General features: G+C 46.2%; 1 protein-coding gene across 7 annotated transcripts in view; it reads right to left on the bottom strand.

The window, feature by feature from the left end:
• The window catches only part of PTPRM (protein tyrosine phosphatase receptor type M), a 745,966-nt gene that overhangs the window by 79,217 nt on the left and 641,702 nt on the right, over nt 1–25,047 (bottom strand). For all 7 annotated transcript variants that reach the window (XM_060310545.2, XM_060310547.2, XM_060310546.2 and 4 more), the window contains 3 exons: nt 22,852–22,939; nt 6,388–6,464; nt 2,867–2,903 (listed from right to left, as the gene is read on the bottom strand). In XM_060310545.2, the coding sequence (XP_060166528.1) occupies nt 2,867–2,903; nt 6,388–6,464; nt 22,852–22,939 (202 nt within the window). The remainder of the gene's footprint in view (nt 1–2,866; nt 2,904–6,387; nt 6,465–22,851; nt 22,940–25,047) is intronic.

Below are 25,047 nucleotides of genomic sequence, written 5' to 3'. Positions count from 1 at the left end.
CCACCAGTTACACTGCGCTTGCGGCACACACTAGAAAAGACATTCTGACTTATCAATCTGCACGTCACGGTCTGAAGGTATGACTCATAACATGATGGGTACTGTCTGGACTGAGTATTAGATTAAAAATCTGCTCACTCCTTCCTCCTCCTGCTGCACCAATAATAGCGATGGAAGGACTGCCTGGTCGTGGAGTCCAACCTGTAGCCCACCCAGCACCGAGGAAAGGGCCACGCTCTGTGAACAGCGGGGTACCCTTCTCTGCTAAAGGCACCGTGGTGGTCTCCTGCAAACATTACATTTGCTACTTCTCAGCTGCCTACAAGTATATTTGCTCATGAATACTTGAGAGGTTGAAGGCTGCCATGGACAACTGCTAAGGAGTTAAGTATCGTGACCTCCCTCGGGGACAGAGGGGCAGAGAGAACGAACGAAGGGAGGGGACCCATGTAGGGCTTTGCGGGTTTCAATCTCTACTTCTGCTGGCTGTTGAGTCACAGGAATCTACAGTGAAAACTGTGAAAATTTGAATCAGATTTAATTTTTTGCTTATACTTTCTATGAAAACGTGGGCTGCTAATCAAGAACTCTGGAGCGTTTTGTATATTTTGCAATAAAATTTTCATGTAAATTTGTAAAAACTGCAAATTTCAAATAATCATCAGGTGTATGAAATCAGAGCTGTTATGACCCTGACTTGGGGGCATTCTGAAAGCCTTGCGGATCCTGTGAAGCACTAGTGATGGTTCCTCCACAGGCATTGGTTAGTTCGGTTTGGAAGCTCCCAGGGTTGGACTCAGAGGTCCGGAAACACGTCCTCGTTCTGTCTAGATGTGAGACAAGCTGGGCACTTGCTCTCTGAAGCCCTTAGCACCTCCTAACAAGGGCCTGCCTTGTGCCAGGCTCACACTGGGCACTGTCTGTGCGGTGTATCTTCTGACTGCAAGGCGACCTTGGAAGGAGACTTTACTGACGTCATTCCAGGGAAGGAAACACACTGGACCTGGGTGTAGAATTATAAGCGGTGACGTAAGACTGGACTCTACGAGTGGTACCACCAGGCTTTTGCTGTGGCCGTGGGGATAGAGGGTAAGGCTCCATTTTGGCTACACCCAGTTTGTCCACCCCAGAGCTCTGGTGCCCAACACCACCAGTGCGGAAAAGCCAAATGTAGCTCTTTAAGTCAACATTAAAACTTCAAATTCAGTTCCTCATTCACAGGGCATACATTTTTTTTTTTTTTTTTTTTTGCGGTACGCGGGCCTCTCACTGTTGTGGCCTCTCCCGTTGCGGAGCACAGGCTCCAGACGCGCAGGCTCAGCGGCCATGGCTCACGGCCCAGCCGCTCCGCGGCATGTGGGATCCTCCCGGACCGAGTCACGAACCCGTGTCCCCTGCATCGGCAGGTGGACTCTCAACCACTGCGCCACCAGGGAAGTCCCGCAGTGCATACATTTTGAGTAACAGTGGCCACGAATGACTAGCGGCTACCATACTGGATGGCACAGACAGAGAAGATTTCCACCAATGCAGGAAGTTCTACCGGCTGCTGCTGCTCTAAGTGTTGGGATTCTGGTCTCTGGCTACGACCGCCTCTTCTACCTCGTGACTCATTCACTGAACTTGGCCTCAATCCTTTAGCACCTTCCTTCTCCTCGTGGCGCACTGGACACCTCTGACCTACCCGCCTCCAAGCTGAGACTTTTCCATCCATGATTTCTTGTCATCCTTGATTCCCTTGCTCCTTTGACTTGCTCTTGGGCAACCCCCGGCCAACCCCTAAATGTTGGCAGGTTGCATCCTTCGGATTTCCCTGTTCCTGTTTCTGGGATATGATGCATTACCAGAAACGATGATAAAATAATAAAAGGGAGAGAACTATTCTCTATTCATCCCTAACTCTTTAACCCTAGCAGGTCCTCTCTGCTTCCCAGCACTTCTTTGGTTCACCTTGTATTGACTCACCAACTCATCCCTGACAATGCCTCTTCCTGAAATCCTCAGATCTCCCACGATCCTCACCCTCCACAGATGACCCGCCCCATCGCTGGCGGGGTACAAAAACCACGCCATGTATATATGTGTACAATTGAATCACTTTGTGATTCAATAGCAGAAATTAACACAACATTGTAAACAACTATACTTGAATAAAATCAATTAAAAAAAGAACAAAACCACGCCATGAACTTCCCCAACACGTTCCTCTGACTTTCCTTCTGTTTCCTTTAGCCAAAGTGAGCCACCAACTGCTTTCTACCCAGGAGCACTGACTCGCTGCTTTCAGATCTTTGCTCGTGATGTCTCTCTCAATTAGATGTTTTCTCCCCGCAAGCTCACCTCTGCCACAAAGCTGGTTTTGAATCATCCCACCCAACAGCCACCTCTTTCTTGTCCGAGTTTCCCAAACCTGTTATCTGTACCTTGCACACAAGGTTTTAAGTGATACTGCGTGTGCAGATGTCCTCCCCACTGACCCACACCAATGTGAGACGGGTGCTTGCTGGATTCGGCTTGCACTCCCAGCAGTGACCAGCTCAGGTCTTTATTCAGTACCTATTTATTCAACGAATATCTATTTATCAATTTTTGCAAATGTCAGATTAATTGCTAAGGCAGACAGAGTTGATTCAATAATTAACTGATGAACACATTTCTTCTAATGATCTCAACATGAAGTTCTAACCGAATGATTACATCACCAGGACCTCTGATGGGAAACCAGGGTGCATGTGTTGATGGCTAACACCGCAATCATCGGGGCTACGGCACTCTGCGACAGAGCTCCTAGGGAGGGTGGGCTGGGTATGAAATGACAGAGCGGGCAAACAAACAGAGAAAGACATCAAAGCTGGAATCAACTTACCTTGCGTAGCAATATAATGATTGGGTCGATGATAACCCTAAAAATAAATGAGAAAGAATATTTGACAAACTGAAAAATCAATAAGCAGCACAGAAATCACATGCTAAGTTTGCCAAAATGATGCACCTACAAATACCAATAGCTGCATCGTTTGAAAGTTACATGACCAGACCTGGGACCACTGAGCACCTCTTAATGAGCCAAGGTGCACCGAATATAACAGTCCTGATGCCTGCACGGTGGGGAGTGGGTGAGTAACTTAATCACACACAGGCTACGAGATGATGGATGAGCAGAAAACACTAACAATTTATGGATTTTCTGAAATAACATGACCACAACTCTGATTAGAGTGTAAACCGGCTAGGAATGTGCAACAGGATTTCATCTGTGTTTGGGATGTTATTGGCAATGTGACAAAGCTTTAACGCATATTCTGTTACATCAATATAGGCAGTTATATCAATAGTAATACCAAACACCATTTTTAAACACTGCTAATACCAAGGCATGATGCTGTAGCAAGGACCAGGAATTTAAAGAGGTAGAAGTTCTTCCTTTTATCATGACCCTACTAGAAGGGGGAAAGATGAAAACTGGGACCAAAGCAAGAAGGAAACCAGGGACATCACAGGATCGATATCTGGGAAAGGTAAAGCCAATTTAGAGAAAATGACACACAGGTAACATATAATATCACCACGGACCTTAATACTTCCCCTTTCTGTCCCCTGAGATGCCCCAAAATACTATGCCCAAAACCAGCTGAAAAAGAGAATAAAGATACTTGGAGAGGAAATACCAATTCCTCAGACCACTTAGATAAATATCTGTTAGATCTTTTTGCTCTTAAAAGCAAGTCTACAAGAGTGAACAACCAAAGCAAACACATTCTTTTGTACAACTGGCCTGCTGCAGGTGTCTGACATAGAGTCACGACAGATATCATTCAGACGATCAGTCATTTCCTGCCAGCTGGTAAGCTCCACGCAGCAAGACCTGGTTGGACTCATCACCGTATGTGTCAGTCTGCAAGATGCTGGGAGATGGGGGCTGGCACGGTCCATGGAGACCTCTGATGCTGAGCACAATGGCAGTTCCCAGGCCTCCCCTACTTGACCTGCCAGCAGCATGAACACAACTGAACCCCCGAAATGCCTTCTTCGTTGGCCTCCGGATGTGACGCTCTGGCTTTCTCCCTGCCTGGCCGCAGTTCCCGCTCTTCATTCCTTCATCCCCTCCTGCTTTCCCTGGTGGCGATGCTGGGACGCCCTGTGTCTGGACTCTCCTCTGTCTACCCCACTCCCCGATGAGCTCCTCCAGCCTCACGGCCGTCGGCACCCGGTGTCCTGGGAGCCCTGCATCCTCACCTCCTGCCGCGCCTCTGTCCTGAAACCCTGGGGCGAACCAGTGCCGACTCCCCTCCCCTCAGACGTCTGATGCACATTTAAAGCTGAACACATATAAACCCAGCTCCTTATTTCCTCCCCACTCCGAGTCCGCTCCACCACAGTCCTGTGCAGATAACAGTGACCCCACCTCCTGAAGGCATGCGGGCCCCTCCTTCCCCAGCCTCCACCTCAGCCCAGACCCAGGATCCTCCCACCTCCCTCCCTCTGGCCGCCTGCCCCGGGCCAGGCCACCCTCAGCCACCTAGCGGGCCTCCTCGCTTTGACCGCCCCCGCCGACCTACAGTTCGTCCTCCTCCCGGCTTCCAGATCCCTCACTGCTCCACAGCTGCCGGGCATGCTCCACAGCCAGGCCTTTTCCTGGGCTGCCTCTCGGCCTGGAGGCTCAGATATCCCCCCGGCCCAGACCCCCACTTTCTCGGTGGAGTTGACACTCCACCGCCACTGTGTTCCTCCTACCATATACGACACCAGAGACTTAACCGACTTGTTTCATTTGCGGTCTCTTCCTCCCGGTTAGACCATCAGGTCCGTTATGTCAGAGCTTTCTTTTTGGTTTTGGTTTGAATTGTGCACAGTTACAACACCAGTGCCTCAAACAGTTACTGACCTGTAATAGGTGCTCAATAAAATCTCACTGACTAAGTGAAAAGGGGCCCTGAATTCTGACTCTTTTCTCTGTTAAAACGAGAACTAATGAATCTGGTATTTTCATTAATTTTAGGTCCTCCCTCCTCTGTGTCTCTACCCAGCCGTCCTTTAGAGCTTAGTTCAAATGGCCTCCAGGACAAAGCCTGATCTGATCACAGCCACTCCTCAGAGGGTGGTTCAGCAGATGCTGAGGACTTAACAGCATCCGAGGCCTGTGTCAGGGGCAGGGGTACAGCAGGACCCGGACACTGTCCCTCTGCTCAAGGACCCAGAGGGCTGTGGGAGCTGGGACTGTGGTGTGAACAGGGTTCTCCTGGACTCTCCCCAGGGAACAAGTGTCAGAGTGAAGACGTTCCTTACTTCAGCTCCTAAGCTGTGAGGCCTCAGGGAGAAGGTACAAGGTCTTGGGCACCTCTGAGTACTCCTGTGAGGCACTCCCTAAATATTTCCCAAATAAAGTGATAAGTGTAATGTGCCTTTGGAGGAAACTTTGTTTAATAAAACTTCTACCTTGGATTGGTTATGTTTTTGGCCATTATCAAATGTAGAGTCTAGGGGTCTTTGTTTGAAGACTGAGATATGAATTAGTCTTCAAATAATCCTCTGTCAGGCCTCAAATCTATAACCCCCAAATGCCAAACCCTCCCAAGAAGCACTACACATAACGTTCTTGTAGTCATTTTCAGATAACTCTTAGAGATTGTAATGCTAGTATTTTTAGCAATACTCAACCAAGACAAGAAAGGAATCCACATATCTGAATAAAACTTGTTCAAGAAGTACTGATGGATTAAGAAACAGTATGAAGTCCAAGCACAGAGGATGCCTTGGGAACTGAGATCTGTTTAATGTAAACTTGGGCCTTGGAGGTAACAGCAACTTTCCCTTGATTTTCACTCTACACTTTTGATTTCATTCATTCTTTCAAGTGAAAACATGCTGTCTCCCAAAGAATTTATTCTAATGTAAGACATTAAGTTAACATGATGCAGAATGAACAAAGGAGCAGGCTTCAATAATTAAGCAGCCTACATATTTAATGACACGTCTTGCATGCATCAGAGGTCCTGGCTAACAGCTGCAGATGACTTTGAAGGCAACTTGAAAGTGCTATGATGACAAGAGATGGTAAATCATCAAATTAGGAATTAGAGAGTTTTGTCCTATTAATATGCAAGCAGACTTTTTTAAGTGTCAAATAATCCAAGCTGTTGACAAAAAAATGGAAATACCATTTTCTTAGTCCACAGAAGCGTGGGATGGCAAAGGAGGCAGGGAACGTCACGGGGAGCTCACCAGCCTGAGGCTGACATGTCTCCACCATCGAGTTCTGCGTGTATGGGACAGGGCACGTGTTTGCTCCCAGGGTTGGACCAGCCTGTGTCCACGCGTCTTAGAGCAGACACACGGGGTGCTACGTGTCAGAACGCACGGGTTCACTGACAGTTTCAAGATACATACATCGATATAATTTCCATTGATATAGTCTGAGTTGTTGTCTCCTTCTATGGTCTGCAGCCTCACCCGGGAATGATCATCTGCAAAAGGAAAAAAAACCCAGCAATTAACAAGAGCTATCCGTCAGGCTGCTCAGAGCCCCACCGTGTTAAGCACATTACAGAGAGGTATTCCACATTCACGCTGCTTTAAAGATAAACGGAGAATTAAATACTACACGCCTACATTCTTGCTCTTAAGACAGGGAAGGGTTTTTATAATCCTTTGCGTTTTACAGGAAATCTCATTAACGTACTCTTTGATCATTTACAGATGTGAAGCATTGGCAGAGGTTTGAAACTTTTACCTAGAGTCCTGTGAATCACAGTGGAATGATTTCTTGGACTGGAAGTTCAACAGCTTCACTAAATCACATGTGAGCCCTGAGATTCTGAAGGTTGCCTGTGACATCCACCTTGACAAATGATGGTTATAAACCACGGCCCAGCCTCCCAGGAGATATGGACATGATTCTAACCTCAGTCATTGACCCAGAGTTCTCTCCCCCTGCCTCGAGGGCATCGGCCGGTGGAGCAAGTCTGTCCCCATCAGCCACGTGACCCCAGGCCGCTCAGTTACACCACCAAGCCTCGGCCACTCACCTGAAGGAGGGATGACAGCGCCTGCCTCACACTGGGCTGTTTTAATGATTAAACAAAAACACAAACTGCTGACACACACCAAGTACTGTATAGGGGTCGTGATGGTGGCCCAATTAGCTACAGTAAACATTTTTTCTGAATGGAAAATTTTCTCCATAAATGCTACTGAGACATCTCAATAATTTCCTTGAAATCTAAATTTTAAAAAGGAAAGTGCTACAACCTCTATAAGGGCATGGATTTTCCTGTTTTGCTCACTGTCCTACCCCTGACCCCTATATCAGGGTCTGGAACATCGCAGAATTTCCCCCAAATATCTTTTAAATGAGTCAAAAGTGAACTTTTTGTTTTTTTTAAAAATACGTCCTTTAAAAATTGTTTTCCTAAATGAACGTTCTTTAAAGCAGAGGAGCCCTTTCTTCCAATGAAAGCTTACACCCAAACCCAATATTTGGCAGATAAAGGCCAGCTGCTCTGAGGTGGAAGGAGTGTGGTCTCTGAGAGGTGGTCTGGGGAGAGCATTTTGCAAACCACTCTTCCCCTGACGCAGGGCAGTGGGAGCTCCTGCCTCTAAACTGCCAACATTTCATTTGGGTTAGTGGGTGAGAAATGATACCCCCAGACTGAGGCAAGAGCCAGGGAGCCTGCAGGTGACAGACCATCTGACCCAAGGTCACTGGACGAACTGTCGATTTGAACCCGTTCCTTGGCTTGACGTGCTGAGTGAGAGCCAGCGTTTCAGCTGATCCCTCTGGTTCAGTCCTCCTTGGAGGAATGTTCTGTGTCCAACAGTGGGGCTAGAGGGAGATCCGTGTCGAGCTTCTAACTCTCCTTCATTGATGGGGCTTCTCACTCCAGTTCCGGACAGACGGTCGTATCGTTTCCTGTCTGTGCCTTACGATTAGCCTGGGCTCAGTACATTTACCCGGAGAGTGGGGATAAAGTGGGTGGGACACGGGCGAAGCCTGGAGGAAGCCGTGTCTCCCTGCTCTGCTCAGGGAGAACATGTGCGGGCAGTGGTCCCGCGTGTGGGCTCTGGGGTCAGGGGTGCCGGTTGGAACCCCTCACTTGTGATTTCGGGCGAGTTGCTTCGTCTCTCTGGGCTTTCCTTTCCTGAACTGCAAAATAGGGATTCACAGTGCCTCCCCATGGGGTTACGGTGAGCGTGAACATAACACACAGGAAGAGATGAGCAGAGAGCCCAGTGTACAGCGAGTGATGGATAACGCCAGCTGCTGTCATCACGACGTGCTGGGTGACACACACTCGTGCTTTGCTTCTCACCATCTTTACACTGGCTGCCCAAACCGACAAGAGCAACCCAGGACCCACGGGCAGGCAGGAATTTTCCCCGTGGTGACCTGCTCCAAGCACTAGTTTCCTAGAATCCATTTTGCTTAACACCAGAGGCCCCTGTCCAGAGTTTGCCCGTGTTGTGGGGGGGGCGGGTTCTTGGGGCACTGGGACGTGTCACCGCTTTCGCACGTGCTGGCAGAGCCAGTGCACACACGGCTACTGCAGAGGGAGCTCGAAGCGGCTCTGCGGGTAAAGCCATTTGAGCTTCCCGAATGAAAGATGCTACAATAGAATCGAACCACGGCTCCTCTGCACACACTGGGCTTTCAGTCGGCTCCTCTGAAGGAGGTTAGGTTCACTCCCTGTTCTCCCTGACTTTCCCTGGGCTGTGCTTTAAAAGGCAGACAGCACATTCGAGCCTCCTAATCTTTAGACGCAAGGCTATCTCAGGATCTGTTGTGCTCCTTGTCAGAATCCCTCCTCTTTCATGCTTTATATCCCTGAGAACCTCAGGATGAATGCCACCAGGTCCCTGTGATCTACCACCACTGGGCCTCTCAAGTGGTTCTGGAATGTTCTCATTAGGGACTTCGATCCCAGACAAGGCTGCACTCTCATCTCCCATCAACAGAGCCTTTGAAATAAAGAATTTCCCCAACATCGTCTACTATTCAATCAGCTAACCCCCCACAGAGCTGGTTTTTTTTTTTAACTTCACTGTTATTTCTCCATTTTTTTTTAAGAGCGACAAATGTCAAAGATTTTTATTTAGTTAATGAAGGAAGCAGGAAGATGTTACAACTGGTTCAAGGAGAATTTATCAGCAGATCTATAACCAGATCTAGTTATCTAGATAGATAAATCAATCTATGCAGGTATATAGATATAGATAGATAAGTAGATAATCTAAATCAGGATATGCCATGGAATGAATTTACAAAGAAATGGAAAACTGGCTCTTACTGGAACTACTGACCCCCTAAGGACACAACTCATTTACATATTATTTCCCCAAATTTAATTGCTCCACTTCCCGCATGACATGGAAGCCTGTAAGACACATATGAAGCCTATTTCCTACGTAGACTGGACTGTTTTTATTTCTCTTCATTTGTATGCTCTTTCTGCATTTTAAAGTTGATTCTACAAGACTATGTATGACCCCTTGTGGTCAGAGACCACGTAGAACATCCCCACAAGGGTCCTTCATGAGGGTCACAGCGCCCACCCGCAGGGCTCCTCTCACAGCCCAGCAGTGGTTCTGCCCTACACACGGCTATGGGCACCAAGGATGACCTCTTCCCTAGGCTAATGAATATGGCGGAAGAAGGGCAAGTTGTGTTCAGGCGAGGCTCACCGGGGCTTCCCTGGGTGCTGGCCATGGTCCGGTTGTGGACTTGGTTAGTGCTTTTACGAGTGTTTGCTTTACAACAATGTATTAACCCATATATGGATGTATTATACCCTTTTCTGTACCTATATTTCACACTTTAAAAATACAAGAGTCCACCTTGAGGATAATACGCGCAGACACAAAAGGGCAAATACTGTATGATCCCACTTATATGAAGCATCTGGAGTGGTCAAATCCGTGGAAGCAGCAAGTGGGATAGTGGCTGGCAAGCGCTGGGATGGTGGGGAAGAGTGAGCTCTTGTTTCATGGGTGCAGAAGAAACCTAATGTCACTGAACGGTACACTTAAGAATGGTTAAGATGCTAAGTTTTATGTTGTGTGTCTGTTACCAAAATTTAAAAAAACGAAGAGCCCACTTTCTCCATGCCTCCTCGTAGGACACCTCCTCACATTCCACTCGAGCCCTGGGCTCCTAGGAAGCAGTACTTTCAAGGTGGGAAGGGCACCTCGAGGACCTGCTGTCTCATAGCCCGTGGGGTCCCTTCTGCTGGTCTCCTCCTGAGAGGGGCTCGTTCCCTTCCACGATGAAGGAGAGGCAGTGACTATATGGCCTGCTCCTTGAGGACAACTGCCATACTTTATAAAGTGTGCTGAGTAGGTATGTTTGGGAATTACTGAAATGAGGCCTACGAGGTGTTCTTTCTTTCTGTGACGACATAAGTGTGAGTACTGATGAGTCAGTGTCAGTTGAGACAGGCAGGTTCTTTCTTTCTGTGACAACTAAGTGTGAGTACTGATGAGTCAGTGTCAGTTGAGACAGGCAGGTTCTTTCTTTCCGTGACAACTAAGTGTGAGTACTGATGAGTCAGTGTCAGTTGAGACAGGCAGGTTCTTTCTTTCTGTGACCACATAAGTGTGAGTACTGATGAGTCAGTGTCAGTTGAGACAGGCAGGTTCTTTCTTTCTGTGACCACTAAGTGTGAGTACTGATGAGTCAGTGTCAGTTGAGACAGGCAGGTTCTTTCTTTCTGTGACCACATAAGTGTGAGTACTGATGAGTCAGCGTCAGTTGAGACAGGCAGGTTCTTTCTTTCTGTGACGACATAAGTGTGAGTACTGATGAGTCAGCGTCAGTTGAGACAGGCAGGCAGATATTTCAGCAGGGAGAGTGGGCTCCCCCTCGGGTAGGAAGGAGAACACGGGGGCAGGAGCTGAGCCCACAGAGAGAAGAGTACGGAGTTTCCTTAAAAATCTAAAAATTAGAGCTACAGAGGATATGGCAATTCCACTTGTGGGTGTATATCTTGGGAAAACCATCAATCGACAAGACACATGCACCCCAACGTTTAGTGCTGCCTTGTTTCCAAGGGCCTAGACTTGGAAGCAACCTAAATGCCCTTGGGAGGAAGAATGGATAAAGAAGATGTGGTACATATGTACAGTGGAATATTACTCAGCCATGAAATGAGGGGGGCTGGTCCTCACACAACTGCCCTTCTTGGGTGGGATGTTAGCACTTATCAAGTTTAATCCTCTGCCTCCCAGCGGGCTGTTGGGAAAACCATCCATCCTAAACAGCAGTGAAATTAATAGGAAAGTATCACCCTCCTCCACGCTGAGCCAGTGAAAGTAAAAGCAAAAGAAGTAAGAGAATCCGCCCCTCCAGCCACAAGAGTCTACTCCCAGCTGCTGCTCGGATACCTGAGAACGACTTGGCAACAGAAACTGGATTCTCAGACATCCTCTTTCACATCAAGCCCTCATCTCAGGTGACTATAAAAGCAATAAATATAGATTGTTGGAGGCAAATAAAGCAGTACATGGAGGCTCACTGCCGTATTTTCTTGAAATCTGATTCACTTTGAATCTGATGCCAATTAAGAAGACTAATATGTACCAACCATTCTTTTAGAAAAGCTCAGTGCCTTCTGTTGGGGCTGAATAGTATCAAATGACTATAGGGAGATGCCCAGAGGATGTTTCTGGCCTGAAGCACATACGGGGTCACTCAGGCAAAGGATCCACAGAAACGCCAGCTGCCCACTGGCTGAACCCCATCCTCCCAGTTGGCTTTGGAGGCTGACCAGCTGGAAGTCGGCCAGAGTCCAGCAACTGGGTCAAAGGGAGGAAGAAGCTTGGAGAACTAGATTGCTCAGGTATGAAGGTTGGGAAATCCAGTGCGATTTGTGGTTAACAATAGGTCAGTTACTGACCACGAAAACCAAGCGGTCAAGATTGCAAGGACTTGGTGTTTCTTGGAGACACAGCTGGGTAAGGCTGACAGGACCTGACTCTGGAGGTATAAACTGTCGTCCCTGTTTCTCTCCTAGGATGGGTGTGTTTTCTTGGTTATTCCAAAGCCATTTCATGTTCACATTGGGTAGTGCATGAAAATAACAGGGCTTTGGTACTCAGAGACCCTGATTCAGGTGCTGGCTCTACTCATCCCACCAATCGTGAGCTTAGACAAGATCTGAATCTGCTGAGCTTCATCTGTAAAAGTGGGTGATGATGGTGGTTCCTTCATAGGAACGTTGAGGAGACCAAGTGAGATAATACATGCCAACATAGGACAGTTCTCTCTCAAGAACATAGAACAGTTAGATCTTAAGAAGATGTGGGAGATTCACACACACACACACACACACACACACACACACACACAATGGACTATTACTCAGCCATAAAAAAGAATGAAATAATGCCATCTGCAGCAACATGGATGGACCTTGAGATTATCATACTAAGTGAAGTAAGCCGGACAGAGAAAGACAAATATGTGATATTGCTTGTATGTGGAATCTAAAAAAATGATACAGATGAACTTATTTACAAAAAGGAATAGACTCACAGAGGTAAAAACAAACTTATGGTTACCAAAGGGGAAAGCGGAGGAGGAGGGATAAATTAGGAGTTGGGGATTAACAGATACACACTACTATATATAAAATAGACAACAAGGACCTACTGTATAGCACAGGGAACTATGTTCAATATCTTGTAATAACCTATTTATATATATTCAGTTTTATATATACATAAAATTGAATCACTTTGCCGTACACCTGAAACACTGAAAATCAACTAAAAAAAAGGAATAAAATACAATAAAAAAGGAAATTACTCTCTTCTACGAATAAAAGCAACACCCTTGCTGGAGTTCGGCAATTCACAGCACAACGAGCCCAGTAGGCTTGTTTGGGGACCAGCAGAGCAGAGTGGAACTGAAAACTCCACGCACTCACTTTTTGGGGAAGATGAGTTTAGCTAGTTTTAAAGAGGAAACAGGAAAAGGTCTGGAAATAGGCCGAATACTTCTCAACAACTCCTTCATCTGATTCCCCTGGCATCCACTCAGCAGCTTTTGTTTTCCATCCCTGATTCTGTACAGTGTTGTACAGAGGTTAAGATCACAGGCTTTGGGGTAAAAATCCCTGGGTTTGATCCTAATTCTGTCACTTTCCAGTTGTGTGACCTTGGACAAGTTATTTAACCTCCGTGCCTCAGTTTCTACCACTGTAAAATGGAAATAAAAGTGTGCCTACCTTGCAGCGTTTCTGTGAGGACTGAGTTAATACAAGTCACGCATTAGTGTCTGGTACATAGTTAGAACTAAGTAAAGGTGAGCTGGCACCTGTATCATTACTGCTGTGACTTCATGACCTGACAATTTTTCTCACCTGAACGGTTTCATCTTTGCCTACAGACTGCCCCCTTTCCAGTGAATCCATGCTGAGAGCTACTTTCCTAAAACACAATTTATTTTCTCCCCACCCAGTTTAAATCATTCAATGATTTCAGCAGGGAACTGACCAACAGTGATCTTATAAAACAATGGAATCTGAAACGATCATTACAAAGGGTTACTAGACTTTTAATTTCTTTACTTGGAAAGATCTCTGTGCCATACTGTAAGTGAAGGAGAGCAGGTTACAAAGCAGCAAGTCTCCTAAGAGTCTGTTTATATGAAATAATCGAACGCATTTGGATATGTGTCTAGGAAGGCACTGGGCAACTGAAGGGATGGGGCTTCTGCTGGGTGGCAGAATCTGGAGGGATATGGACTTTTCCATTTATGATTTTATGTACCACTTTAATTGTCTACATACTTATACTGTCTTAGGAATCAGAAAGAAAACAATAAATCTATTTTTATTTTATAAAATAAAGCCAACAACTTCAAGGCATAGAGAAAAGAGATTTGAAGGAAATAGAAATAAAATGTTCGCAGGGTTTGAATTTGTTTGGTGTGGTCCTGGACAATTTCCCCCTCTTTTCTTCACTGCACACATTTTCTTTAATGTGTATGGATTGTTTTTATAATTGGAAAAAGAAACCTATTTAGCCATGGATGAATGGAATATGATCAAACCTCAATTAATGTTTATATAATAATCACAACTCAATGCTACGCCATCCAGGAGGGTAATAAACTCTGCCATTTTGAGAAACTCAATCTGCATTAAAGATACGTTGCTATTCCTCCAATTTCTTTCAAAAAAGCCCTTACTACATGAAATAGGGCAAAAATCGTATTTTTGGTTAAGAAACAGGCCCATAAAGACCTGGTCATAACAAACCATTCCTTAATGCTGAGAAGTTATAATCGGCTGGGACTTTTCCAAACGCATGTCTGCATGTGTGTATTTATGCATGTGTTTATGGTGTGTGTATACACATATGCACGTATGTATACATATATGCATGTATTTATATAAGTATGTATTTACGTGTGTGTATATATGTATGTACACATGTATGTGTATAACTATGTCTCTGTGTATATGCACATACATGTATGTGTACATGTATGTATGTTTGTATATATGTATGTATTTACGTGTGGGTGTGTATATATGCATGCATGTGTGTGTGTGTGTGTGTGTGTGTGTGTGTGTGTATGACTGTCTTCACACATTAGAGGTGGGGTAATTAGAGATTTAAAGCAGGTCCCTCAGTCCCTGAAACATGTTATTTATGCCCTTTTTATCAAATAACGTTATGTTTAAAATACATCTACATAGCTTCAAATATTTTAACATCATTTTCACATTAAACACGATGGATCTGGGTCACCTTGCAGTCGGAACCTGTAAGCGATTAGATATTATTATAGCGGCAGAAATGGAGCCTGTCACTGATAATCTTTCATCTCTAACCAATTCTCCCTTTCTGCTGAATAGATGACATATTTAAGGCAAACTGGAATCACAGTGATGTATGTAACATTTGTCCACCGACAGGAGACTCAAAATTAATTTTAATTATAATTGATTGCTTCAAATAACAGCCTTGCTCTTCCTGTGGTTACATCTTGCCAAGGGCTGGTCTGCACTGGTTTCAAGGTACAAGAGGCAGAGGGGCCAAGGTAACCGACAGGAAGTGCTGGGCGTCCTGCACCTCTCCCCACTGCTCCAGCCTGGGGTCCCTGCCGCTGTCCACGGAGGTGGGGATGGAGGGTGGGCTCAGGCCCAGCCAGGCAGCTTCTGAGCAAGAAGCAAGAAGGAGCTTTCAGTTGAGCGCTGGCTGGCTCTGTGCTAAGCTTCACTCCTGCTGCTGGTTTTGTGTCACCAACTTCTTAGTCCTGCCTTGTTTCTGACTTTTTTACCCGGACCCTTTGTCAGAGACGCCTACTCTTTATTTTCAGATTCCTGGCAGATCCCCTGACTCTTATTTTATTTTGCCTGATTTTTCTAGAATTTACCCTTTTCTTTCCTGCACATATTGTGGGATATGTTTCTGTCTTGCTCTCGTCTGCCGGAGTTTTGATGCAGGAAGCTCCCTCTCCCAGGGCATCTTGCCCCTACACTCACGCCGTCCCCCTCTCTCCCGCCTTCGCCTGCCTTTATACCTAACCTGGATCACGACAGTAGTACATCCCTCAGAAGTGACACGGGTGCTCAGTTAGCAGAAAGAAGCACCTTGCTTTAAGACAAAGTCCTGGGGACCGGCAGCCCTCAGCCCGGGCCACGGAGACGGGGTAGTTGGTGAGAAGACTTGGGTGGGACAGACCGGGTCACAGCTCACACTGTCTTCTTAGTCGCCTCACTAAGCACGGACACCCTGAGTCCAGACGGACACCAGACCTCAGAAGGGCCTCCCTTCATGTAAGAGTCGTGGGTCCTCACGGTCAAGGCCGTACCCCCTCGCCCCTCCCCTACTCATTCCAAGCAGCTCTTGGCAGTTTCACGGCTGCTCCTCACCTTGTTACATCACCGTCTTCATTGTACTAGATGCCCGGCAGGATGCCCTGCGTGGCCCTCCCCTCCATGACATGTGCTCCTTTGCACATGCTAAGCGGTTTTGTCTCAGTATTTCTCTCTTTTTTTTTTTTTCTGCAGTACATGGGCCTCTCACTGTTGTGGCCTCTCCCGTTGCGGAGCACAGGCTCCAGACGCGCAGGCTCAGTGGCCATGGCTCACGGCCCAGCCGCTCCGCGGCATGTGGGATCCTCCCGGACTGGGGCACGAACCCGCGTCCCCTGCATCGGCAGGCGGACTCTCAGCCACTGTGCCACCAGGGAAGCCCCAGTATTTCTCATTTTTAAAGCCCCTCCAGGCTGGGTGCTAGGCCCTTGACGCCCTCCATGCTCCCTCTACAGAGAACCTCACGACCACCACTGATGTGCCCCGAGATTCACAAATTTACATCTCTTTTGGGTTCCAGAGCTGTCCACATAAGTGCCTACTTGACATCCCATCTGAATGTTTCAAAGGCGTCTCAGTATATCCCCGGATTCAACTCACAAGCTTTCCCTGCTACCGCCGACCTCACTGCCACCCCTGAGCTCCAAGTCTGGTTCCCTTCCAGTGTTACCCATCTCGTAAACAGCCCGTCCTTCCGTCTGTCTGTCTGTCCGCCGTCCATCCTCCATCCACCCAAGTCAGAAACACAGGAGTCACCTCTGACCCTGTGTCTTCCTTGAATCCATCTGTTACTTTTTAGTACACATTACCATCACTTGTCACCTGGGCCAAGAGAGAATCTTTTAGCTAGGGTCCCCTTCTGATTCACTCTTTACTGCAGTTAGACTAATCTTTCCAGATGTAAATTAGATTAACCCTCCCTCCCAACTCTTTAATGAGGTGTCCTTTGTTCTTAATAATAAAGACTAAGACACTGAATCTGCCCCAGAAGGCCCTGCAGGCCTGGCTCCCACCCCCTTCTCTCTCGGGCCCCCCTCCCCCTTCCACCTCTCCCAGCTCTGGCCACCCCGCCTTCCTTCCCCTCCTCAAACTATGGATTCCCGCATGTCTGCACACCCCTGCTCTAGCCCCTGGGTCAGCTGTCTTCATTCCACATCCTCCGGAATCAGTCAGCTCCCACGTACAGGCTCTTGCAGGACTGCGCTCCTCTCCTTATGGCCCTTGACTTTCACTTCATTTTTATTTCATTTATTTGTATAATCAAGTCTCTCTTCCTCTCAAAGGAGATGTCAACTTCCCGAGTGTAGAGGCTGAGTCTGTGTTGGCTCACTGCCGTCCCCCAGGGTCTTCACAATTCCGGTCTCTCCCCTGGACGGCGCCCCCTCTGCTCCAGCTACACGAGGTCCTTACTGTCCCCGACGCCACGCTGACCCGGGCTGGCTGTCCCTGCCTCAGGGCCTCCGCCTGGACCGGGCTCCCTTCCTCAGCTGCGTCAGGCCCTGGTTTGCATCTGTCTATCTATCTATCCATCTATCTATCTAACATCTACCTATTCAGTGGAAGTATAGTTGATTTACAATATTATATTAGTTTCAGGTGTATAAAATAGTGATAGTGATTCAATATTTTTACAGATTATACTCCATTTAAGGTTATTATAAAATACTGGCTATATTCCCTGTGCTGTACATGACATCCTTGTAGTTTATTTATCTTATACATAGTAGTTTGTACCTCTCAATTCCCTCTCCCTTTCCCTCTCCCCACTAGTAACCACTAGTTGTTCTCTGTATCTGTGAGTCTGTTTCTGTTTTGTTATATTCATTTGTTTGTTTTATTTTTTAGATTCCACATATAAGTGGTAACATACAGCATTTTCCTTTCTCTGTCTGACTTATTTCACTTAGTGGAATACCCTCTAGGTCTATCCATGTGGTTGCAAATGGCAGAGTTTCATTCTTTTTGTCTGACTTGCAACTTATTCTCTCAACTGTAATTGTTAATTACAATTAAGAACTGCTGAGACTATCAGGGGGGCTATGCTTGTGTGTGTGTGTGTGTGTGTGTGTGTGTGTGTCTGTCTGTCTGTCTGTTAATAGTGGACGGGGTATTTGTTTATATTTGCAAAGGGCTAGCTCAGCAAATTTATGGTGTAACTGAGGGAAAAGTTCACCTTACTTAAGAACAACAGCCAATAAACAGTTTTTAAGCACCATTAAAACCATTTTATATGCAAACACTGTTGCAAAACTACGAATGTGATCATTAAAGCACTTCTTATGTTCTCTGAAAAGCACTAACAAGAATCTCTAGGACATGTTCATTGTTCATTGAATCCCCCAGTTCCTCATCGTAGTTAGTGGTGCTATTCCCAAAGCCTAGACTCCCTGAAGTGGGCTTTCCAGTCAGGGAAACTGATTTTTCCACAATTGCTGAATTTCTTAGTGGGGAAGGGAGATGTAATACTTTTCTCCATGCCTTTAAAGAAACAACCAGTATGAGTGTATACATTAGGGTGATTTAGATAAGTATTTTTATTCCTGAAATCCTTCTACAACTTTAACGATATCAAAGATTCATTTTCGGTGCCATAACTAAAGACGTACAGTCTCAAATGAAGCAGCTCCAGATGGTGATTCTCAGAGGGGTGCTGAGCACTGCAGTGGCTTCATCAGACCCTACTGGGGAGCTCATGCTGGATGGGGGCCCCCCTAGAGAAACAGCACTCAGGCTGTGAGTTCTAACACCAGACTTGGCATGGGCTGGCATCAGGGTAGTTCTGGTATTGAAGCCAGCCGGCAGTAGTGGTATTTCTGCAAAAGCCACACGTGGTATCAAACTCCTGCTATGTAGCTGCTGGTGGCATCTAAGGATTTGCACACCCTATTTTAAGAGCATTAATAATTGTTTGGTAGGTGGCCTAAGTGGCTGATGTCTCAGAATATGTCAGCACAGACCGTTATAGACAATTATATAAACAACCACAGACAGTTCTAGAGGGATTTTAGAAAGCAATAGAAAACTGGAGGAAAAGGTAACCATTTGCAACGACATGGATGAACTTTTAGGACCTTATGCTGAGTGAAATAAACCAGACACAGAAAGAAAAACAATGCATGATCTCATTTGTACATGGAATCTAAAAAAAGTCAAACTCATAGAAGCAGAGAGTGGAAGGGTGGTTACGAGGAGCGTGCGAGAGGAAGGGGTAAAATGGGGGGGTGTTGGTCAAAGGGTATGAAGTGGCAGTTACATAGGATGACTAAGTCTCGAGATTGAATGTACACTATGATGACGATGGTTAACTATACTGTATTGAATCCAGAAACTTGCTAGGAGAGTAGATTTCAGGTGTTCTCACCACACATAAAAAATGACAACTACGTGAGGGGAAGGTACTTTCATTAGCTTGGCTATCGTAATCATTTCGCTATTTATCTATATCAAGCATCATGTTGTACACCTTAAATATAGACAATTTTTACTTTAAAAATACATAAAAAAAGACAACGCGTGTGCGGGGAAAGCCTTCAGAATGCCACGGCAGCTGAGGGGTAAGATCAGGAGACTGGACAGAGCTGCCTGGGCACAGGACATCTTTCTGACGTTGTCCCTACAAAAGCACAAAAACAACGCAAGCTGATGGAAGAAACACTGAAAGAGCCCAACAGATGAGGTGGAGGCAGGTGAGAGCTGGAAAATCCACCCCCTCTGGGATTTATCAGGAATAAAGGCAAACTCTCCAGAAACAGAGCCCATGGTCACCGCCCATGATGAGCGGGTCGCTGTGCAGAATCCTGCTGACAATTAGGGAGCAACGTAGCGCCTGCAATTATCCACAAGTTCATCATTTCCAACCTGAGACTTCCAAATGGTGCTTTTGTTTTTCCATTTTAAATGACCTACTGAGTCCACTAAGCTGAGGAAGGGTAAGGAGTAACAGAGAAGAAAGATGTGATTTTTCAAAGGTAACAACCATCAGTGATGTTTTTGTGTGGCATTTAAGTTCATTTCCACAATAGCTGGCTTTTTAGGAAACTGGGACATTGAGAAGGTTCATGAGTTTCCCATGGTCACTTGGCTAATACATGGTGAAACAGACTGTGAACTGTGTCTTCTAGTTCCCAATCCTAAATTCCTCTTTTGCCCCCAAAGGCTTTTCCCTTAGTCATTTACATTGTCCTATTAGTTCACGTGCATCCTAGTCTGGTCCAGCCCACAGACAGTGTACATTCATGGGGGTGGGAGGTAGATTTAAACCTTCTCCACCTCTGACAACATTCTGCTGGACACACAGACCACAGCCAGTGCCTGCCTAGGGCGACGAAATAATCTGTCCTAAGTGCAGGGTCTTGAGAGTTGAAGATGATCTTGGTGGTGACGCCCATTCTGAGCTAGTGATGGTTAGTGATGATAGGCTAACAATTAATACATAAATTAGACCCTGACCCCAATATCTTTCTTAGGCAACAGATCTGAAGCCATCGAAGAAGAATTTCTGCAGGAGGCCCACAACAGCGGCAGCTCCAGAATTTCAGAACGGGGGCCACAGGGGGTCAGCCTGGGGGCTGGAGGACTTGGCTTGAAGCTGCCTTCAACAGGGAGTATACTCTTTGTACTTAGTTTGTATATTTATTTGGAGGTGGCCTGGGGAGATGAAGAATGGGGATGAGGGGGGTGAAGGTCTTCTCAAGCTGCCTCTTGTCACAGACACTGGCCTGTGCAGGCAATGATGCTAATGGTCGGTGGGGACTGACTATCCAGCATCCACTGGGTGGTGGTTATAAGAGCTGCCCCTGGGTTGGAATCTTGTCCCCATCTTATTAACTGTGTAACCCTTTCACCTTCTTTATGCCCCAGTTTTCCTCTCCTGTAAAACAGATAAACAATGTCACAGGATCATTACAGGGAGTGAGGGAGTTAACAGGTGTAAAGGGCTTAACAGGTGTAACAGGGGTGTCTAGCACATAGCAAGTGCTCAGCAAATGCTAGCTTTTATCACTTTTTTCTTTAAGCATTCAAAACTATTTCTCAAGCATCTACCAAGTGCAGCCGTCAAACTACACATTGGGAAGGAGCAGAGTCAAGGTCACACTGAACAGAGGCAGGCCGGGTCTCTGAGCACAGCCCAAACCAGAGCCCTGGACGCTGCTCTCCAGATGCTTGGTGTGAGGCCCACACCTCGGCTATGGCGGCCGCAGGACAAGGGCTCACTGACATCTCTTCCACCTGGCGTGGGTGGCATGGCTGCGAAGTGCCCATTTTACCTCGGTGGGCCTCCTTGGAATTAGTGGTAGAGCTGAAGGAACCCTGGGAAGGCTCCTATAAGCCACTTTGAGAAATCTGGGTTCTTCTGAGGGTGTGAAACTTCAGCAGGCTCGCAGAGAACACGAAGGAACTTGGGAGGATCTATATTGGCCAACGGACTCTTCCCATGACCCCTCTCTGGCTGGAAATAATGCTTTCCTTCTCTGAGCCCCTGCAGCACACAGCACTGTACACACAGCTCCAACGCAGGACTGCGTCCTGGTGCAGAGAGACCAGACTCACAGTCTCTCATCTGCCTGTGCTGCTCTGTCCTCGGGGCAGGGACATCGTCCCCATCACCCTGGGGTCCTCGGGGGGGCCAAGTGTTGACTGAATTCACTGAGGGGCAATGAAGCCTTAGATCTCAGGGGAACATCTTCTCTCTAAAAATGAAGCTCTAAGTAAATGAATGCACAAGACTCCCGAAGCTAGCACTTGCCATCTGCAGAACCAGTGGTTTGGCTTTGTGAGTGGCCAAAGGGAAAACAGGCCACAGGCCCAGTTGGGATGGTTCATATTATATGTAAACCCCGACACACTTCTTTTTAAAAATGAAACACACTGTAGGTCTGCACCATCCAATATGGGAGTCCCTCGTCTCATGGACGATCTAAATTAAAAATAATTAAAATTGAATACAATAGAAAATTCAGTTCCTTGGTCACACCAGCCACATTTCAAGTGCTGGTATGTTGAGGGCTACTGCACCGGACAGCACAGACACAGAACATTTCTACAATCACAGAAAATTCTACTGGGTGGCGCTGCTATAGAAGCTCAACTGTCCTACCAAGAAAATGTTAACTCAGGCAGATAAAATCTAACCGCACTTCCCCAATCAAGAAAGATAATATACAGCTCCGCTGGAGTATCCAAACCTTTCAAGTTTGTTCTCTTACAAGTAATAAGGGAGGATGAGCTAGGTGCTCTATATTTCACATTATTGTTGTTTTTTAAATTTACATATCTTTAGAGATGGTTTTAATTCCGTGAGTACCTTGTCAGTACCTCGGTGCAGTCACGTGTGGCTTTGAGCAGTTTAATGCAGGGGATGGATGGCTTCAGCCCTGTAAGAAGGAAGCTCATCAATCTACCAGGCATCCCGGCATCGTTACGGAACGTTAATGAGGTTGGGCTTGATTTAAAAGCCGTCCGAGGCATTATGGATTGGGACCATTCCTCTTCATAGGAACTGAGAATTTCTGAGATATCATCCTAGCTCTTCTGCTAATGAGTGTTGTGATACAGGGACTACCATTTAACTTCTGAGTTTCAGTTTCCTGTCCTCAAAGTGGGGCTATTACTGACCTCCCTACCCCAAGTGTCCTGAGGATTAATGAGCTCACGTCTGCTGAGAAGCTCCTGGCAGCGGGGCGTGCTTCGAATCATTATGTCTATTCCTTCTCATGGAGCAGATGGGAAGCGTTAGATCTGTTATGTTTACTCCCTCCAAAATGCATTTTCTGTCTCAGCATTTGAACATTACCCAGGTTACCCGAACCTTCAATCTAAAAGTAAAAGGAGCCCCACAGCAAGACACACGGACATAGCGGGGGTATTTAGGTAGTTTTTCCTTTCCCTAATACGAGCATCACACCAGCTTTTCCAGCGGGATGAAGGTAGTAATTGCACTGCAAATTCTTGCCGCATGAGGCTGGTGGTCGATCTCAGCAGATGTGAGAAGAAAGTTACATCACAGCACGATGATGCTGTCAACACTTACATGCAATAATATTCCCATATCTGTTCTTCATTCTGTTTTCATCTTTCTTAGCAGAGTCCCATGGTGCAGACTGCCCTTCAAAGAAGCTCTGGAAGAAAGAGACAAGTGACGTGAGGAGTTACAATTCCGTGCGGTAAACAAACACAGGGATCTTAACGACTGGGGGGTGTTCTTAAAAAGTGTACAAGGGTCAAGGAAGGAAAAGAATATTCACAGGAATGAAATAATGGATTATTAAACTACTTTATATCTTAAATATCTCATTTAGTTTTTTGTTGTTTTCCTTTAGTTAAAATGCCACAAACACGGATGGGGGCTGAAGAGTAAGCCCACAATTTATCTGTACCATCCGCTGAAAATGGTTGGGTGTTCATCCCCATCCCACCTGAATATTTATTACAGAAAATTTAACATTTCTCTCAATTTCTTAATTACATTACATCCTTTCAATATTCTCCTACGAGATATAAAGATATCATTTTTCTTCCCAACTGCAAACTGAAGGAAGGTTATTTTTGGTTAAATCTGTGAAAGTAGGTAAGCTAAGACTTCACGACTTCCAGCCTAAAATCCTCTAAGAACTTCTGCCAGAGTTTTCATTTTTAATGGAGCTTAGATGTCCATTTATTTAAGGATTTGGCATTATTATGCCTAGGGTCTTTAATCTTCATGTTATTAGTCAGATATACATTTTTCTGTTCAAGTTATAATGAAAATGTCCTCTGCTATCAGTTGACAAATGAAAAAAAAAGCTGGGATTTTAATTTCCACTTTAGTTCACGTTCTGTTTCACCTTCACGTAGTCAACGCTACAAGGAGGTACTGGGAAGAAGGATGGTAGCAAGAAGCATTTAGTAACACTGTTTTGTTGTCTTTTCTGTACCTACTCTTATATTTCCTGGCACCAACTGGGAGAGGAGGGAAGAGCAGGCGGAAGACACAAAGGCAGATCACGTGTGTGGAAACATCGTTCTAAAATGCTCTGGGGTCAGAGAATGTGGTACCAGGAACTCACATCCTCAAACATGCCCCAGCATGGCTTTCCAAGGTCCCTCTTTAGAACGGAAGCTCCTTTATACTCCTCTACTCTCCATCCCCCGCTAAAGCGCTTGGCCATCTTGGCCACTGCTGGCAATGGCCACTAGTGAGCAATCAGTCTGCGGTCCAATGGGACCAATTCATTATTCCTTTTCACGGGTCCACTTGTGTCTTATCAGCTGAGCTGCTCCTTAGTGAGGTCGGAGTGGGGACACACCTGCTCACAGACCCCACGGGGAGCCCTGCCGCCTGCAGGTGGCTCAGACCCGACCACACAGTGCACAGTGCTGGGCATACCCTACCGTCTCTGCCCCAGGCTGTGGATGTCCCCAGGCAGGGGCTGCGTGGTCCTCATTTTTGTTGGTGTGGAGCCCACGCTTCGTGATAGGAGTCCGATAATTAGTCATTGAATGAATGAGTGACTGCAGTGTCTGGGGGCCGTCTGCTGGGCTTTGATGCCCAAATAAAGCTTGACTTCTGCAGTGTGGGGGTCTGCGGAGTTGGAGTACTTGGAGACCTGCACAGGTACTGTCTGCAGGGTTCATGATGTCCGTCTGTAAAAGTGCACGTGCTTCATATATACAATGGAATATTACTCAGCCATAAAAAGAAACGAGATTGAGTTATTTGTAGTGAGGTGGATGGACCTAGAGTCTGTCAAACAGAGTGAAGTAAGTCAGAAAGAGAAAAACAAAAACTGTATGCTAACACATATATATGGAATCTAAAAACAAACAAACAAACAAACAAAACCATTCTGAAGAACCTGTGGGCAGGACAGGAATAAAGACGCAGATGTAAAGAATGGACTTGAGGACACAGGGAGGGGGAAGGGTAAGCTGGGACGAAGTGAGAGAGTGGCATGGACATATATACACTACCAAATGTAAAACCGATAGCTAGTGGGAAGCAGCCACATGGCACAGGGAGATCAGCTCTGTGCTTTGTGTTCGCCTAGAGGGGTGGGATAGGGAGGGTGGGAGGGAGATGTAAGAGGGAGGAGATATGGGGACATATGTATATGTTTAACTGATTCACTTCGTTATAAAGCAGAAACTAACACACCACTGTAAAGCAATTATACTCCAATAAAGATGTTAAAAAAGAATGTGCATGTGCTTTCTGTGAACTGCCGTGTGTTAAAGCTGCTGTTACCTT

Source organism: Globicephala melas, chromosome 13 (assembly GCF_963455315.2).
Source record: "Globicephala melas chromosome 13, mGloMel1.2, whole genome shotgun sequence".
Classification (NCBI taxonomy): Eukaryota; Metazoa; Chordata; class Mammalia; order Artiodactyla; family Delphinidae; genus Globicephala; species Globicephala melas.
The sequence above is the reverse complement of the archived record's forward strand: the minus strand, read 5'-3'. Positions and strand labels throughout refer to the sequence as shown.